The following is a 17,949-nucleotide window of genomic DNA, read 5'->3' as shown; positions in this document are numbered from 1 at the left end:
ACAGATTATTGAATTAAATATGATTATAAGTAGCTTGACATGTTTCGATAATCTTATTTTAACTCGCTTGTGGGCTTTAAAAGGGCCGTTGATTACAAATAACATTAAAGCCAAAGTACGTTTTTAGCAAATATGACGTGACCCTCGAAAGTCTTTCTCTTTTCGATTCACTGTCTTTTGCTCCGAGAAGGTTTTACTAGATTACTTTCATAGCTTATCGCTTGTTACATAGCAGAAAATATGGCACATACGCAAAACTTTCTGTTTTATTTGTATGAGAGTCCTTATCCTCCTACCACAGGCGTGAGGGGTCTCAAACCATCATAAAATAAATAAATTCAAAATAAATTCATGATTCCAAAAACGCCCACATACCAAATTTGTTTCCATTTGCTTGATTAGTTTTAGAGTTATGAGGAAATTTGTATTTCATTTGTATAGGAGCCTCCCCCTCTTACGCCCTTCTTAAAATTGCTCTCTTACCCCCCTATAAAATTGCTGATCTTTTTATCTATCCAACGACAGAAAAATTGTTCAGTTTCGTTCAGTAGTTTAGTAGTTATTAGCATTTGAAATCTTTCCTTCAAACGTTACACTTCTATTTTCGTTTTCACAAAGTGCTACCCAGTCTCAGTATAGTAAACAAAGACGTAGTCCTACGTCAAAAAGCTTAGAGAAGGCTACACATGTTTGAGCCACGCGCGAGAGGACAGACATACACAATCTGGAAATTGAATGGTTAAAGGTTAAAGTCCTAAACAAATGGTTTGGAGCGGAAGCTGGACAGGCTTGAGTTTGCTTGTGGACTTTGGAACTCGTATACCATCGCTTTGTTGCGGAGTTGTATGTCGAACACCAAAGTTCTGCAGGATCTCCCTCGTAGTTCTAGATCGTTATCTAGAACCAACTCTGACCAGCTTGCGATCCTAAATATTAGGTTCAATTCCTAATCAAATCCAGATAATTTTCGGGTTGGAAACGTTTTGGACGAGCCTTGGAAATTTTTTGAAAATGTTGATATTCACTTGAAATTTTGATATGTCTGCATTAGAAACCAGTTCGTTATTTGCTTTTGAATCTGGTTACATTGTTATTACATAAATATCTTCATAGATAAATCGTCTCGCTCAAACCGTTGTAGGGGTATGAGGTGGGACCATCATCATCATCATTAAACGATGTCATGATGATAGGACCAATAGTGCAATCTACATTGTATGATATTGTTCTGAGATTTGTATTTGTAAATGTATCGGCAGGTGCAAGTGCACAGAGATGATTGCAACTATCAAAAGATTTTATGGCGTGATGATAAAACTAAACCTCTAACGACGATTGAATACAGTTACGTATGGTACTTCAGCGGTACCATTCTTAGCAACGCGATCTTTAAAGCAGTTAGCGTTAGACGAACGACAGAGCTTCCCTGAAGCTAATGATACGGTTGTTAAGAATTTCTACATCGATGATGTGCTCACCGGAGCTGATGATTTGAACGAAGCGAAGAAGTTACGAGATTTGAGTGCACTATTATCTAAAGGAGGATTTGAGTTACGAAAATGGTGCGCCAATGATACAGAGTTACTTGATGATATTCCGATTGATTTCCGTGAGAAGCTGCTGAATTTGGAAGATAGTGATGTGAATGATACGATCAAGACGCTTGGACTTTTGTGGAATCCAGTTGACGATGAATTTTTGTTTCGTGTAAAATCGTTAGACAAACCGATAGAAATGCCTACAAAACGATAAATAATCTCTGAAATCGCAAGAGTATTCGATCCGCTTGGTTTGCTGGGACCAGTGGTGGTCATAGCAAAACTTGTGATGCAAGAGTTGTGGAAGCAAGGATGTGACTGGGACGAAGTGGTTACTGGCGAACCGTTGAACAGTTGGAAAAAATTTCGAACAGAGCTTAGTGAAATAACAGCATTGAAAATTCCAAGAAGAGTCACATTGAGTGGTACAGTGCGATATGAAATTCATGGTTTTGCTGACGCGTCCGCGAAAGTATATGGCTGCTGTATGTAGGAGTACCTGGGGTAATAAGCACCGTCGAGGCAAAAAGCATCCTCTTTGTTTCTAAGCCAAAACACAATTTAAAAATAAAAAAGTAATTCTGCCAGTTAAATCGATGCTTGCTTTGGCTACTATGTGAATTTGGCAGTTCTATCTAATAAGGAAACGTAAATAATAACAAAAATATGTTTTCTATGAATAACCTGTAAATTTTTGCTTCGCTTTACTGACACTTTTTAACTGCTCCGACCATATTAATCGCTGGTAAATGTTATAATTCGATTAATTCTGGCTTTGGTTTTTAAAAGGTCGCATAATCCATGCAAAAAGGTTGATTATGCGACCTTCTAAAAACTAATGCCAAAATTGTGGTTTGAGCTACACAATTCTGTTAAAACATCAGAAGTTTTGATATTTATTACTTTTGTTTTTACCAGGAACATTTTTTGTGTAAGTTCGGGGCAAAATGCACCCCGTTACTCGGGGCAAAATGAACCCTCAGCAAACATGCTTTATTTACTTTGCTTCTTTTAAAAAATGACACGCAATTACGTCCGAGTGTCTAATATGTTATCAGGTGCTGTTAAGCAACTGCAGTCAGCACTAGAGGCTGTTAAATACTGTGTTTCAAAAATTATGCTACTCAGGTACACGGAATTCCAAAGAAAACACACCTCCAATAATTCATCTACCTTCCCTCGCTTAGGACCTGTAATCACAGCATTTGCTAAAAACTAGAAACGACATTGTCAGTTAGCACACACGAATTGTATTACAATTATTGAATTCATTGAATATATTCCCATTAATTGATACAAAACATGCATGGGTGCATTTTGCCCCGGTTAGTAACGTTTTCAGATTTTTGCCTCAGTATCAAAAATCACTTTGCACGCCTCTTTCACACGGGTTTTCAGCATGATAGCTTCAGAAACTTTTAACTAATATTCATGAGATTATACTCAGTATTTAAGATTGATATTTGCTTTAAGCTTTAATAGAGAAAAACCACGATTTCCTTAAACGGTGCATATTACCCCAGGCTACCCTATTTAAGATGTGAAGCAATGGATGGAAAGGCTGAATTACGTTTGTTGTGCAGAAAATCCAGAGTTGCACCGTTAAAGGAATTAAGTCGAAAATGTAAGAATGAAGATGAACCAGGTGAACTAACAATACCGCGCTTGAAGCTGTGTGCTGCGAAGCTTCTTACCGAGCAAGTTGTGAAGGTAGCTAATGGTTTACATAAGAATGTAAGTAACACTGTACTCTACGGAACGTGCTGCTCGACCAAAGATGCTGATACCTGAACACTGTACTCTGGTCAGATTCGAAAATTGTTTTGGCATGGATTGAGAATTTGAAACCTGATTCGCCGGTTTTCGTGAGAAATCGTATTGGCTGTATTCGACAGCTGACTTTGAATTACAAATGGAGATATGTACCGACCTTTATGATCTCGCGTGGTGTCTATCCTCGAGGATGCTCGAGGAGGACCTGCGAGTGCTCGGAGTCTTCGAACAACGAGTGCTAAGAACGATCTTCGGCGGCGTACAGGAGAACGGAGTATGGAGACGGAGGATGAACCATGAACTCGCACAGCTCTATGGCGAACCCAGTATCCAGAAGGTAGCTAAAGCTGGACGGATGCGATGGGCAGGGCATGTTGCAAGAATGCCGGACAACTACCCTGCAAAGATGGCGTTCGCCTCAAATCCGGTAGGAACAAGCCGACCAGGAGCGCAGCGAGCAAGATGGTTAAACCAGGTGGAGCGAGATCTGGCGGAGAGTACTCGGTGTCCGAGGAATTGGAGAGCGGTAGCTCTCAACCGAGTTACATGGAGAAATTTTGTTCAACAGGCTTTGTCTTAGGACGGCAAGCCACCTAAGTAAGTAAGTAAGGTGTCTATCCTAGGCACTAACGAAAAGTGAATTATGGTGGCTTGGCCCAACATATTTGCGCTCTGAACGTTACAGAGCAGAGAATGAAAACTATTTTGATGAAGTTGGCATGGCGAACTTCCTGGTGAAAGCAACTCAGTTGAAGTGTTAGCAGTAGAAACAGGTGTTTCAGAATATTATCTACTAGATGATTGCCAGATTTAGTGATTTTCGAAAGCTGGAACGAATTTTTGCTTATGTGCTTAGGTTTATTTATAATATCAAGAATCCATCAAAACGATGCAGTGGCGGTTTGGTTGTAAAGGACTTCCGGGAATCGCAGATTGCTATAGTAAGATTACTTTATCGTCGGAAGTGAATTGACAGCTGTTGCGGAGCCGACTTACTTGAACCTTAGGGAAAATACTTTGTCTCGGTATCAGATAGTCCAAAGGTGTCAACAAGCTTTTTGGCGACGCTGGTCAAATGAATATGTGACAACACTCCAATGCAGAGGAAAATGGTATAAGAAACCTACAAAAATCCGAAATGGTCTCATGGTTCTCCTGAAGGAAGATAATGCACCACCGCAAACGTGGCGACTTGGTCCCATTGTGGAAGTATACACTGGAAGCCAAGGTCATCAGGGTAGTGAAAGTTCGTACAAGCAGCGGAGTATATACAAGGTCAACTACACAAATAGCAGTACCGTGAAAGCACCTAATTCCGATCACATAAGGCATGATTCATCTTTGAGTCCCTACTGAAAAATAAAGGTTGTGTTTTATTTGTTTTATTTGTTTGTTTTACACTTCATCTGACTTATTAGTCTAAACGAACTTACTCTAACAATCTATGTGACAAGGTCAAGTTTACACATTTATTTACATAGTATGTGTCTTTAGCAAGTATTTTCAATTACGTTTCATGGAAAAATGTTAAAATGCCTAAACTATTAACCGAAAGTTACAAAAAATGCATCCAAGTTTGCTGTATCAGTGCATCTAATTCGGATCATCAATTTTAAGGGGTGATTCTAATTCCGATCACAGGTGTATCTAATTCCGATCACGTCATGATTAGCTGCTAAAGTATAAAACTATTGTCAATTTGTACCAAATGGATACGAAAATGAAAGTGGATCTGAAATGGTTTGCGTTTATAGAGTCTGACGATAATTCCCCTACCAGTCAACTTCTGCTTGCGTTAATGGTCATTATTATCATTAGAGCACGACAAGCGGATTATGAAACATTCCCCCTCTTTTATCTCCGTTCAATTGTTACAATTATAATAGAACTGAGCCACATTCAGCCTTCAAATCAGACAGGTTGTGTTCCAGATATGACACACGCATCCAGCTATCAACAAAGTTCTAGGAGAAAAGTCAAAGTCCTCAAAGTAATATGAAAACAGGCATTAATAATTGCGTGTGTAATGGTCGTCCGTCTGTCCGCAGCATGGGAAACAAGACTATCATACGGAAAATATATGGAAAAATTTTAGCTTGAAAGTTTTCGTTAATTTTCACGAGTCGCGAATAGGTAGTGCAAGAATTTTTTCGGAACTGTTGTCTTACAAGGAAACACGCCTAAAAGAATATTTGTGCATGTGAAGTAACGCAGCAATTCTCAAAGTGAGGAAAATCAGCGACTCTTTTATCCAAGACTAGTTTTGAATGTTTCAATTGCTGCTTTGCGTCAGTTAGTTGCCTGCAATTATTTACTATTCAATAGTCAAGCATTAATTTCTTTTGAAAATGATGGAGAAAACAAGGCAGAAGGGATCCGTAGTGGTGCTAATGTTTATTTGACCGTCAACTCAGTATAAGGCATTAAGATAGTAGAATCAATATATATAGAATGCCAGTGTCGCTGCAGTGCTCGTGGTAAACATCACACATTTGAAAATTACGTATTTACACTATATGCGCATATGTGTGAGTGATCGATTCGAAACGGGAATCTGATTGTCAAACTAAAAAGGCAACCCAACAAAAAAACCTTCTGCTTTTCCGTAAATCACGTAGGATAAATCACCCGATTTGGTCGTTTTGGGGTATTTCGTCGGCAGGAAAATTTTCTATTGGGCAATTTGACAATGTAGTTCCCGTATCCAAGACACGAACCAGCAACATGTTTGCCACCAAAATATCCATGAAACACCAGCGACACTGGCATTCTATATATATTGATTATACTATTAAGATCCTCTATTATACAAAAACGAACATGTTTCGAGGAAGCAATACAATGGCATCGATCTTACTTCAAAATCTGCTTAACCCGTAACCGATACCGAGGCCGTCAAAGCGGCAAGTTCAACTGGACTAGAACTAACACGTAAATGACAGAAAGGAAGGAAGTTTAAACAGAACAGATAGAAAATACGAAATAGGACCTGTAAACTGAGGTTGGTAACGAAGATTACTCCAGGTACCCTTTATAGCAGGTATGTAGGTACAAGGTAGGGTATGTGTCCCCAACAGCATTTTGATTAGAGAACTACACGGCATTTGCATCATCTATACGTTGCAATCTCATTCTGTTTTTATATTCAACACTATTCTCAGCTTTATCTCAGCTATCCACTACTTTCCGATCTATCATCTCCCTATTGGGCATTGGGCCCAGGGTTCACTCGATCAGCAAGATTATTATTCTGAGATGCCAAACCTCTCCCTCTACCTTAGCACAGCATGGAAGGTATAGATATTTCTTGCTGGCGACCTGGTCTCCTAGACCCCCTTATGCGCAAAAAAATGAAAATAAAATGAAAAAACCTGATTTAATCCACCTATTGGTGAAAGGAACCTTTGTTATACGGTCTTACTTACTATTTGAGATAGAAATCGACACGTCTTCGGAACATAATTCATCTATTCGTTAACGTTGCATTGTGCGTTGGTTTACATAAAAATTTTGGAAATTGAATAAGCTTACAAAATTTGAACAAAATAGTAGCACTTACAAATTTTGATAGTTCTTTTTCTTATGAAATTGCTGAGTAAGTTGTTACTAATGTGGGTAAGTGCAAGTAAAAGTAAGTTGTAAGAAGAAATATTATTCTTTAACATATACATTGCGTAGTAAAGGTCTAGTTTATAGGTTTTTGAACTATGCATAACTATGCATCAATAAGGTTTTCTTGAAAAAATTTCATCAATTTTTATTAACCTTCGGTTACTCACGCTGTTGTATACTGAATAACATGTGTAGGTTTTTGAATGCCATATTTACCAATCGGAGTTCAACTAACGTATATTCTTCAAAAAAATGTTCAGCAAAATGTCTGAATTATTCAATGCAATAATACTTTAAATTGTTAGGAAAATAGATCAGCATAAACCGAGAGCACAGAAACGAAGCAAGCAGCATGTGAGGTGTACCCAAGGTTGCCTGGTTTTCCCAAAAATCTGGCGAACACGAATAAAAGTGTCTGGCAAAAATCTGGTGGTAAATTAGTCCGACGGGGAGGCGTTTTCCTGAAAAAATCTTGCTCGTTTTGCTCCCCGTAGATGCAAAATTTTGTCCAAAATTAGAAGTGATGACCTTTTTGCAAGACGGATAATCGAAAATCTGGCACAGTGCCAAATATCTGGAAGGTTTTAAGCTTTGTCTGTTGGTCTGGCGCGCAATCAAAAATCTGGCAAAATCCAGATTTATCTGGCATACTGGCAACCGTGGGTGTACCGCTATTGGCCCCAAACTGGAATTTTTTCACGTTACTTCATATGGAAAAATGATGTCTGTATGTAGCAAAACTATCAGCAAATGTAAAATGTTTAAAATGTATCCGTCAGTTGGTAGTCGAGTAATTCGGGGTTAAAATCAGGGTATTTTATAATCAAACTTCTACAGTTCCTAAACAAGCAAACATAGAGGTATACTATTTTCAGCAAAGTTGTGTATTTTTACTATTTGTATAACTTTGTAACACATGAAAAAGTCATACAACAATTACAAAAAGAGCTAAAATAGAAAAACTGATTTTACAAATACAGAAACAATAAATAAGATTTCTCTGTCTTCGCTTCTATCTCAGGTTACAGTCTTCAGCAAAATTTCTTGTAATAATAGGCTCTAAAACTTTGCAGAACATATCAATGTGTTATATTGAAACTGAAAAAAAAATTTTTTTCACTTTTAGAGGGATTAACCCAAATTTAAATTGCACCAGATAATAGAGCATTCAATTTCAAGAAACTCTTCCAAAGGTTCGATAAACTTAAAAACAAGTTTTCCTAGTCAAAACTCTAGTGCGCACGTTTTCTTTGGTTTTGGGTTATTGTGCGCGCGAGTAACTGTGTTGCAAAAGTTGGCGCGAGCGTTTGAGGATTGATATCTTTTGACCGGTAAAACCAATTCTTCTGAAATTTTGCATATATATTCGTAGTGTCAAAACCTCTCGTTTGATATTAAAATAATTGAAATTAGGTAAATTATCTTGGTTAAAATCATTGTAAATTATTGTTAATTTTGGTGTGGTGTATACGATTGCTCATAACTTTCAAATTAAACGTCCAATCCAAAAACCATTCAATAGTGATCTATCCGGCTATATTACCTGCCAAATAAAACTAATAGCGCATAAATCGGCTTGGCCATCTCTGAGAAACAGGCGATCATTTGAACCTTATCAAAAATGGTTTTTAAGGCTAACTTTTAAACTGCTTGTCCGTTTTCAATAAAACTTGGTAAAAAGTTTAGTAACACCAAGAGCTTTCGTTTGGTACTAAGATCGTTAAAATTGGTTGCGTAGTTCAGGAGAAACGCGTGTCACGTAGTTTTCACATTTTTGCTTATAACTTTTAAACGAAACGTCGGACCGCAAAGCAATTCAATAGTGATATACTAGACAATAATACCTTTCAAACAAAAGTAAAAGCGATCAAATCGGTTCAGCCATCTTCGAGAAACAGGCGATAGAAAATGAGCTGCACATACACACATACACACATACACACATACACACACACACACAGACATTGCTCAGTTCGTCGAGCTCTATCGATTGGTATATGTGATTCGGCCCTACGGGCCTCGGATCAATTTCGTGTTTTTCGACCAATTTCTAAACCTTTGTTATATAGTATAACAAAGGTAATTATATAGTACTAGAGGACCCGGCGCGCGTTGCTACGCCATTCTAAAAAGCGGGTACATGCATAATCCTGAAGACTTGATTAATTGTAATCTTGCAACCAAGAGCTTTCTTGTTGACAACCCAAGATATTCCTAAATCATGCTGCAAATTTCTAATCCAACGCATCAGCATTTGTGACTCGAGCAGCAAGTCCAACGTAACGATTTGGGTTCTATTACCAACCCATAAAATGGTAATGTTGGCAAAATCGTAATAAAATATCACTGCAGTTCGATTGAAATCAGTTGAAAACTGGTCAGAAACCATAAACTTAGTGTTATCTCAACATTATTTTCTACATATTTTCATTTCAACAATGTATTTTCTCTTCAATTTTGTTTTCAAAATAAGTAGGGTTTAATTCTAATTCCCGTCGTAATAAGGAAAGCCACTCTAATTTTCATCATTTCTTAGGTGGATTTAAAGAATACTTCAAAAGTTCTGCTGCTGATTTGACTCAAACACACTTACGTTCCAATCCGTGCCCTTTGAATTCACTAAAAAGCGATTATTAAAGCTTTTTATGGAAATTACGCAACTTACTTTATATCTTAAATTCGTCGTACCGTTTTGAAATCCGTCCAACAAAATTTTTCATCGTCTGAACCAAAAATCACAACAATGTTTACGAAGCTAACGCGCATGTATTTGTGTAGGGCGGCATGACAAATGTTATTCTGCCAAATTTCTGCAGGTCATGCAAGTTTTCCCAGCTGCGTAATAACGACAATGCGTTGCGTGAGCTATTTTCATTTTATGAATGACGGAAATTGAAACGATTAGTCGACATTTTCTTCTTCGTCGCACGAAAAAACGTAGGAAATTTGGCTGGTAGGAATCCTTTAATGAAAAAAAGCATTCAAATAGATCTCAGCTTCAGTCAACAAACTAAAATATTAGGCAATAACTAATTTTGCATATGTGTCATGAAAATCGCTGATATTTTTAATAATTTGTGTTAGATAGGACGGAAATAGGCAATTACGACGAAGCAGCAACATACCCTATTATATTATCTTACTTTTATTTAATTTGACCCATTATTTAGGCTTCACCGATTTATTCTTAACAATTTTGTTCCAAATTTATCTTATATTTTAGTATGGACGGCAACACTCGCGAGTTCGATTACTTTTTGAATATTGCAAAAAATTCTGTTTAATTTGTATGAGAGCCCGCCCCCCTTCCAGAGGGGAGCGGAATCTCAATACGCCATAGAAAAAAAATTTGCTTCCAGTAACCCCCAAATTCATTTGCTTGATTAATTGTCGAGTTATGGGGAAATTTGTGTTTTATTTGTATGGGAGCCCCCCTCTTAGAAGAAAGAGGTTTCTCAATCTACCATAGAAAAAGAAATTCTACCTCCAAAAACCTTCACATACCAAATTTGGTTCCATTTGCTTGATTAGATTCCCGAGTTATAAAGAAATTTGTGTTTCATTTGTATGGGAGCCCCCCCCCTTCTAGAAGGGAAGGGGTCTCAAACAACCATAGAAAAAATCCGGTCTTTAGAAACCCCCACTTGCCAAATTTGGTTACATTTGTTTGATTAATAGTCAAGTTATGAGGAAATTTTGGTTTTATTTGTATGGGAGCCCCCCCCCCCTCTTAGAGGAAGGAGGGCTCTCAATTTACCATAGAAAAAATTTCTGCCTCCTAAAACCTACACATGCCAAATTTGGTTCCATTTGCTTGATTAGTTCCCGAGTTATAAAGAAATTTGTGTTTCATTTGTATGGGAGCCCCCCCTTCTAGAGGGGAAAGGGTCTCAAAACAACCAAAGAAAAAAATCCTGTCTCTTGAAACCCCCACTTGCCAAATTTGGTTCTGTTTGCTTGATTAATAGTCAAGTTATGAGGAAATTTTGGTATTATTTGTATGGAAGCCCCCCCTCTTAAAGGAAGCAGAGGTCTTAATTTACTATAGAAAAAATATCTGCCTCCGAAAACTTTCACATACCAAATTTGGTTCTATTTACTTGATTAGTTCCCGAGTTATGAAGAAATTTGTGTTCCATTTGTATGGGAGCCCCCCTTCTAGAGGAGGTAGGGGTCTCAAACCATGCTAACAACATTCCTCACATCAAACGCAATATGTATGCCAGATTTCATCAAAATCCGTCGAGCGGTTTGCGAGTCTATACCGGACACACGAACAGCATTTCATTTTTATATATATAGATAACAAAGGTAAAAATTATAGTTTTCGTTAATTTTCACTATATAGTGATTGGCAAACAATCTTTTTAAGAAAGCCGTACACTTGCTGCAACGTTTATGATCAAAATCCGTTTTAAATTGGAAGTGTTATTAGCGTTCAAAATTTTTCATTCTTTCGTGACACTGGCTTGACTCCAAATTTTGGATTGACATCCTGTCGTAAGACGTAGTTCTATGTCAAAAGATTTCAATATTTCCACCATGTTATCATGTTGCGAATAATCCTAAAATCCAAATAGCAACTTCGTTAACATGCATTTTGAGAGTTTATAACTTTGATATAGTGATCGGAATTAAAAGCAGAAAAAAAAGTTATGTTCATAATTCCAATCAATCACTTTAATGGAATAAATTCCGCAAATTCAGCATATTTTCAGCCAAATCTGATATAAAACGGTTATATATACTTGTATCTTTTTGTTATGATAGAATACCAAAGAAGGTAATATGTTTCCACGCTGCTATGATCTTAGCAAATTTGATCGTGCGCTTAGCACTTAGGCTAAGAAAATACATTTTGATGGCGTTTTTTGCGACTGCCTGTCGTATTTAATTTATTTTGAAGTGCTCGGTTCCCCAAAGGCAGTAATTTTTCAACAATTGACACATAAACACCTAGCAAAATAACGGAACATACTCATTTACTACAGATTTTGGCTCATTTTTTTAAAAAATTACTCTTTAGGCTGAGTGGTCGGAATTAGGAGCTGATCGCAATTATGTGCGGTCACGGTACTACCGATAGAAGATAATGAGTGAAGTGTTGAGGCTAGCTCAACGGGGGGAGAATGTTGCGTGTAATTAAGAATATTTTGTAATGCTTGTATTGAGTTACCCCCCGCGCGCTCGCTTGGTGATTTGGTTTTTCTTGCGCATAGCAAAAGGAAGTGCGCAGTTTGAATTAGTAAGTAAGAACGTATACCGTCCCGTGTAGACGTGTTTTTCAAGTTTGAGAGAATAAAGTTATACAGTCCATTAAAACGTGTTTGTGTTTGAATTCCCTCGAAACATTACTCAAATCAAAAACAACTTAGGGGAGTGTCGTCGTGGTTGAGCCACGTTTTGGAATTCGCCCATAACTTTCGTTTCAAAAGGAAATCTAAACACATCGTTGCAAAGTTCTTAGAATAAGGTATATTTCCGGAAAGTTTTGAACTGATTGCTTGAAAAATAAAACAGTTATAGGCATTTACGTGAAGACAAAACATGTTGTCATAGTTGGGCCATGTTGTACAGGTTGGGCCATCGCAGAAAATCTAAGACATACGTATTGAAATTCCATATAGACATGAAAAAAATTAATTCCGTGAACAACGGCTCATATAGGTACAAATATTTTTAATTTTATTTTTAATTGCATTTTTGCGAAATTTTGGCGATCTTGTAAAATCAATATTGCTACAATCGCCTTTTCCGAAGTGTACAACTACATTAAAAAAAAACAAACAAAAATCTAGGCTTTTATCGTATTAATTTTGCTTTATTTCATCACATTTTACGTGCCTGACGTTCTCTAGCGATTATTGCGCTTCTGCGTTTAAAATTATGGTGGCCCAACCTTGACTACTCAAGTGGCCCGACCTTTACAAATAGCGCTTTTCTAGTATTTCGCCTTAGCCTTCCCAAACACCTTACTCGAGGGAATTTTTCCATAATCTCCGTATTCAGCACAACATACTTCATACATTTCACTTTCGTATCTTCGTGCAACGTAAGAACTATTGAACTAATACTTCATACATTTTCAAAATTTATATCGTTAATTGCATTTAATGAATCATTTCTTGAAGAAAAGTTCATTGCGCCTGGAAAACTTTTTTTGTAAGATTTAGTCACTGAATTCAGTACGGGTGTTTTAAATACACGATTGAAACTTACAATATTGTGGAAAGTTAGCTATCACAATAAGAAGTTTTACAATGGTTGTATCATAGATATCATGAGTTGCTAAAACTGTAAAATCGTGATGGCCCGACCATAACAGTGGCCCGACGATAACAACAATACCCTACTTATAGAGCGGGGGCGTAATTATTAGTCCTATTACCTTTATTGCTCTTATTTTCACAATCATTTTTCGGATTAACGCAGTTTTTTTAAATAATTTTTCGAATCAACACGATTTTTTCCAGCAATTTTTAAATTCGAGCGGTATTTTCGACGACTTATGATGATGATGGTCCCACCTCATGCCCCTACAACGGTTTGAGCGAGACGATTTATCTATTAAGATATTTATGTAATAACAATGTAGCCAGGTGTAAAAGCAAATGACGCACTGGCTTCTAATACAAACATATCAAACTTTCAAGTGAACATCACAATTTCAAACAATGTCCAAGGCTCGTCCAAAACGTTTCCAACCCGAAAATTATCTGGACTTGATTAGGAATTGAACCTAATATTTAGGAGCTCAAGCTAATCAGAATTGGTTCTAGATAACGATCTAGAACTACGAGGGAGATCCTGCAGAACTTTGGTGCTCGATATACAACTCGGCAACAAAGCGATTTGAACTTTTGAATTTAAATATCTTTTTCGGTTATTTTTGAATTAATACGTTTTTTCACAATTTATGAATTACCGCGGTTTTCTTTAAAGGGTTATTTTTACACGCTACGTATATACCCCGTGTAAAAAAGACTTGAGTGCATAACAAACATTTCTTTCACTACCAGGTGGATTAAATCGGGATTTTTATACGAAAACTAGGATAGTTCGACTCAAAGGTACTAAAGATCATAATAAATATACTTTTGATAACAATTTTTTTCTCATACTTCATCACATTCCCATTGGCTCACTGTTCCTGCTGTCTCACTGTTGACTACTTTTCCCTATTACTAGTTTATATCGGTAGACGAAATAGATAAACAATAGTACAATCAGGGATGGTTCGATCACCTTGACTTAAATTTGATTCATTTGGCGTACCGTCTCAGCCGAGCAAAATTCGACAAATTTATGTATGGGTCATTTGTAGAACTAATTATTATCTACAATTTTGCTCAATTAAGTTTTGCTGCTACGGTGCTACAATGCTAGTACCTCATTAGTAACTAAGTAACCGTTCATTTAATTACTAATGAGGTACTAGCATTGCAGCATCGTAACTACAAAAGATACAGCAAAACTTTATTCTGCAAAATTGTCGATAATAACTAGCTCTACAAATTTCCCACACATAACTTTGTCGAATTTTGCGGTCAAATAGGACGGTACTAATAATAATAAACGAATAAATTTTCTGGTCCCATAAGAAATTCCTTGATATTCCCAGATTTTTGTTATCTAAAGGCAAATTTCTTGATATAATAAAATTTTTATTTTTTCTAGATTCTAGAGTAATCACACCCTCTGAGAGACACTTACCTCATCGGCAGATCCTTCAAATAATTGTTCGGCAATAACTTCTCTGTTTAAACCATCATCGATCAGTTCGTCTTCATCACTACCTTCATCGGTTATTTTTTTTAACCTTTTAAATCGCTTCTGAAAATAGTAAATATATAAAAATAATTAGGTCAATGATTTAAAGTGGCCCAAGACGTCGAATTTCTCTCGTCTCTTAATTCACTCGTCAAATAACACGGTGTGACAAAAAAATTTTTTTAATATACTTTGCAAGTGACTTAGTGTACGTTGTTAGTCACACTTAGTACATCATAAAAACACATATGACATCATCCTAACACCCCCAAAATTTCAAGTTATTGCAAAAAAAACGTTTTTTGGCTAGGTGTACACATACTATCATGAATGACTCAATAATTTTCCAAGCAATTTAAAGTTTTTTATACATTTTTGGAAAGCTTAGAGGATAAGCTTTCAGGATATATATACATTCACTATGGTTCTACAAAAGTTAGACGAGATTTTTTCAATTAAATATGAAATTTAACACTAGATATACCAGCATTTTATATATACCTATTTATACCAAAACCAGTCAAAATGACTGGTGGATAAGAAACGGTTGGTGAACGACTGAATAATGTGCAACACAGACCCTATAGTGGTCCTTAGCCTCTTATCCAGCAACTTCTATCTCCACCTCCTCGTGGTAGGGTAACCAACCTGTTTTAGACCTCATCTGCAGCTGTACATAATTTAGACACTTTCATTTGATTTTGCTGTAAGTGTCAAAATTATGTACAGCTACAGATGGGGTCCAAAATAGGTTGATTATCCTACCAGCCGGAATACGAGCAATCTTAGCGGAGATGTGGTAATCAACCCTGGTGGTAACTAAGGTCGTATACCGACAGGCAAGGAGGCACTGTCTTGTCTCGGAACTATACGATGGCAGCCCCATCATGAGACTCGGCAGCTTAGCCCTAGTCAGGCAAGCTTTTTATATCTAATATATTATTACGAAAAATCAAGAAAATTCAACTCGAAACATTTAGCATGAACAGGCGATGAAACAAGGATTTGGAATGGATGCTTCCTACCTGGAACTGTAAAACCAAATTTCGTGGATTGCGACAGAATGTTGCTCGTTCAGTTAGAACCGCAAAAGTTCGACATTGTGCCACTACAGGAGATCTGTCGCAAAGGCGGGAAGGTTTGGGGGATCCGTGGCGGCAAGGCCCAATTTTGCCAGAACGGTGGAGCAACCAACGAACTGGGAACGAGCTTCGTAGTGATGGACAGAATGCAGGATCGGGAGAGGATATGTGTGTTGAGGATAACAGGCCGCTTCTTCAACTACACCATCATAAACGTGCACTGGCCGGACGAAGGTAGACCCGACGACGAGAAAAAAGCGTTCTATGTCCAGCTGGAGGCAACATACGATAGCTGCTCGAGTTCTCGCCACGGGATATCATCGTCATTGGGGACATGAACGATCAGATCGACAGGGAAGCAATGTATAGTGATAACGGCCAGCGATGCATCAAATTTGCAGCTTCCCGAGGCCTGGGGATCAGAAACACATTCTTTTCCCACATCCCTACTAGCACAGTTGTCATAAACTAGTTGTGGTAACCGATTAACGACTGATTTCAATCATAAATAGGTTGCAGCAACCAGAAATGACAAAAGTGTGCTACTTGGGATAAATCTACAAAACCACCAGGAGATCACCTGACCAACTAACATTGAACCTAATCGACCATATTCTCATCGAAGGTCGGGTTTTCTCGAACATCACCAACGTACGCTCCCTACGGGGTACGGATATCGACTCAGATCATTACCTAGTAGCAGTACACGTGCGCTCAAAATTATCGACGGTATATACCTCACGACAAAGCCACCCTCGGTTAAACAGTCAATAATTAGACAACCCGGAATGTGATGAGAACTACGCGCATACTATGTGCCTTCCTCTGTGGCCAGGTGCTTCGACCCTCGAAGATAAATGTAGCAGGATACGTTCGGCCATCAGTGAGGCTGCAAAACGCCCGAAGGAGAGCTAGAACCACTATTTCAGACTAGTGAGATGCGCAAGTTCTATGAGAAGGTGAGCCGATCTCGTAAAGGATACACACCGAGGCCTGATATGTGTAGAAACGAGCAGGGAAACCTGGCCACAAACGAGCGTATAGTGGTTGGTGAGTGGAAGCAGTTCTTTGATAGGGATCTCAATTGCTGATATAGCAAAAGGAAATGGAGCAAAAGTCAACGTATGAGAGCCTAAGGGCGTTTCGACTTCCGATCTCAAAGAGATCCGGCGAGAAATCGGTCAGCTGATGAATAGAACCGCCGAAAAGGACCGACTCTCGACAAAACTCTACAAAAATGACCTAGAACCATTAGGAACGGCATTTTACTGAATAATTTCATGCTTCGGACTCACCGTTCTCCCGAAATGCTACATTTCTTGATAGAATCTTGCACCAGTCATTTTGACTGGTGCTGGTATAAATGGCAAAAACAAAAATTATATTTGCTGCTAATATATATAAAGTAACATTAAGTTCATAAAATTTCCATTTGGCCGGCCGCCAGCACAGCTAGGGCTATATGGGAAGTTCATAAAATGTATTCTCTACTTATAGCTACAAAAGTCATAACATCGTTTCTAAAATCAAATGTTGGATGTTGTAGAAATTTCAAATTGAAATTGCACGACCAGTCAAAATGACTGGTCTGGTATATCTAGTGTTAACTAAAAAATTAAAAATTTTCTCACTTTAGGGGTCCTTAAGGGGGCATAGTACTTTTTACACCATATTTTTTGCCTTATTTCAAATATTTTTTTCTCGATAACGCGAAAAGCGAATCGATTCGAGTTTTTTGCATTCAAAACATTGCACTTTATACTAATATTTACAATTTTGTTTGCATTGTGAACCTCTTCCCCTCTCCCCTACGGCTCCTTGAACATGATCATTCGAAAAAAACATGATTTACGGTACCAAGGATTGGCGCTGGGGGGCTTATCCGAATTGAAAAATTCCAAAACGACATGAAAGTATATTAAATTATCTCGTGTTTGACCCATCCTTTTTTTAAAATTCGAACGCATAACAAAATGGCGGACATTCAAACATAAAAGTAACGTTTTTAGTCGAAAAAATTGACTTTAAACATTTCTAAAAAATACAAAAATTGTAATATCAAAAAAAGGATGGGTCAAACACTACATAATTTTGCTGGCTTTAAAACGAAAAAAGAATCATGAGAATTGCTTGAGCCGTTCTTGAGATATTTATGGTACCGACTTTCAAAACCT

The 17,949-nt window shown here is 37.5% G+C and overlaps 1 protein-coding gene across 2 annotated transcripts in view; it reads right to left on the bottom strand.

The window, feature by feature from the left end:
• Positions 1–17,949, bottom strand: part of LOC128732916 (transcription elongation factor SPT6) — a 298,517-nt gene that overhangs the window by 228,719 nt on the left and 51,849 nt on the right. For both annotated transcript variants that reach the window (XM_053826368.1, XM_053826367.1), the window contains exon 4: positions 14,637–14,756. In XM_053826368.1, the coding sequence (XP_053682343.1) occupies positions 14,637–14,756 (120 nt within the window). The remainder of the gene's footprint in view (positions 1–14,636; positions 14,757–17,949) is intronic.

This window comes from Sabethes cyaneus, chromosome 1 (genome assembly GCF_943734655.1).
Source record: "Sabethes cyaneus chromosome 1, idSabCyanKW18_F2, whole genome shotgun sequence".
Classification (NCBI taxonomy): domain Eukaryota; kingdom Metazoa; phylum Arthropoda; class Insecta; order Diptera; family Culicidae; genus Sabethes; species Sabethes cyaneus.
This window is presented reverse-complemented; position numbering and strand designations above follow the sequence as displayed.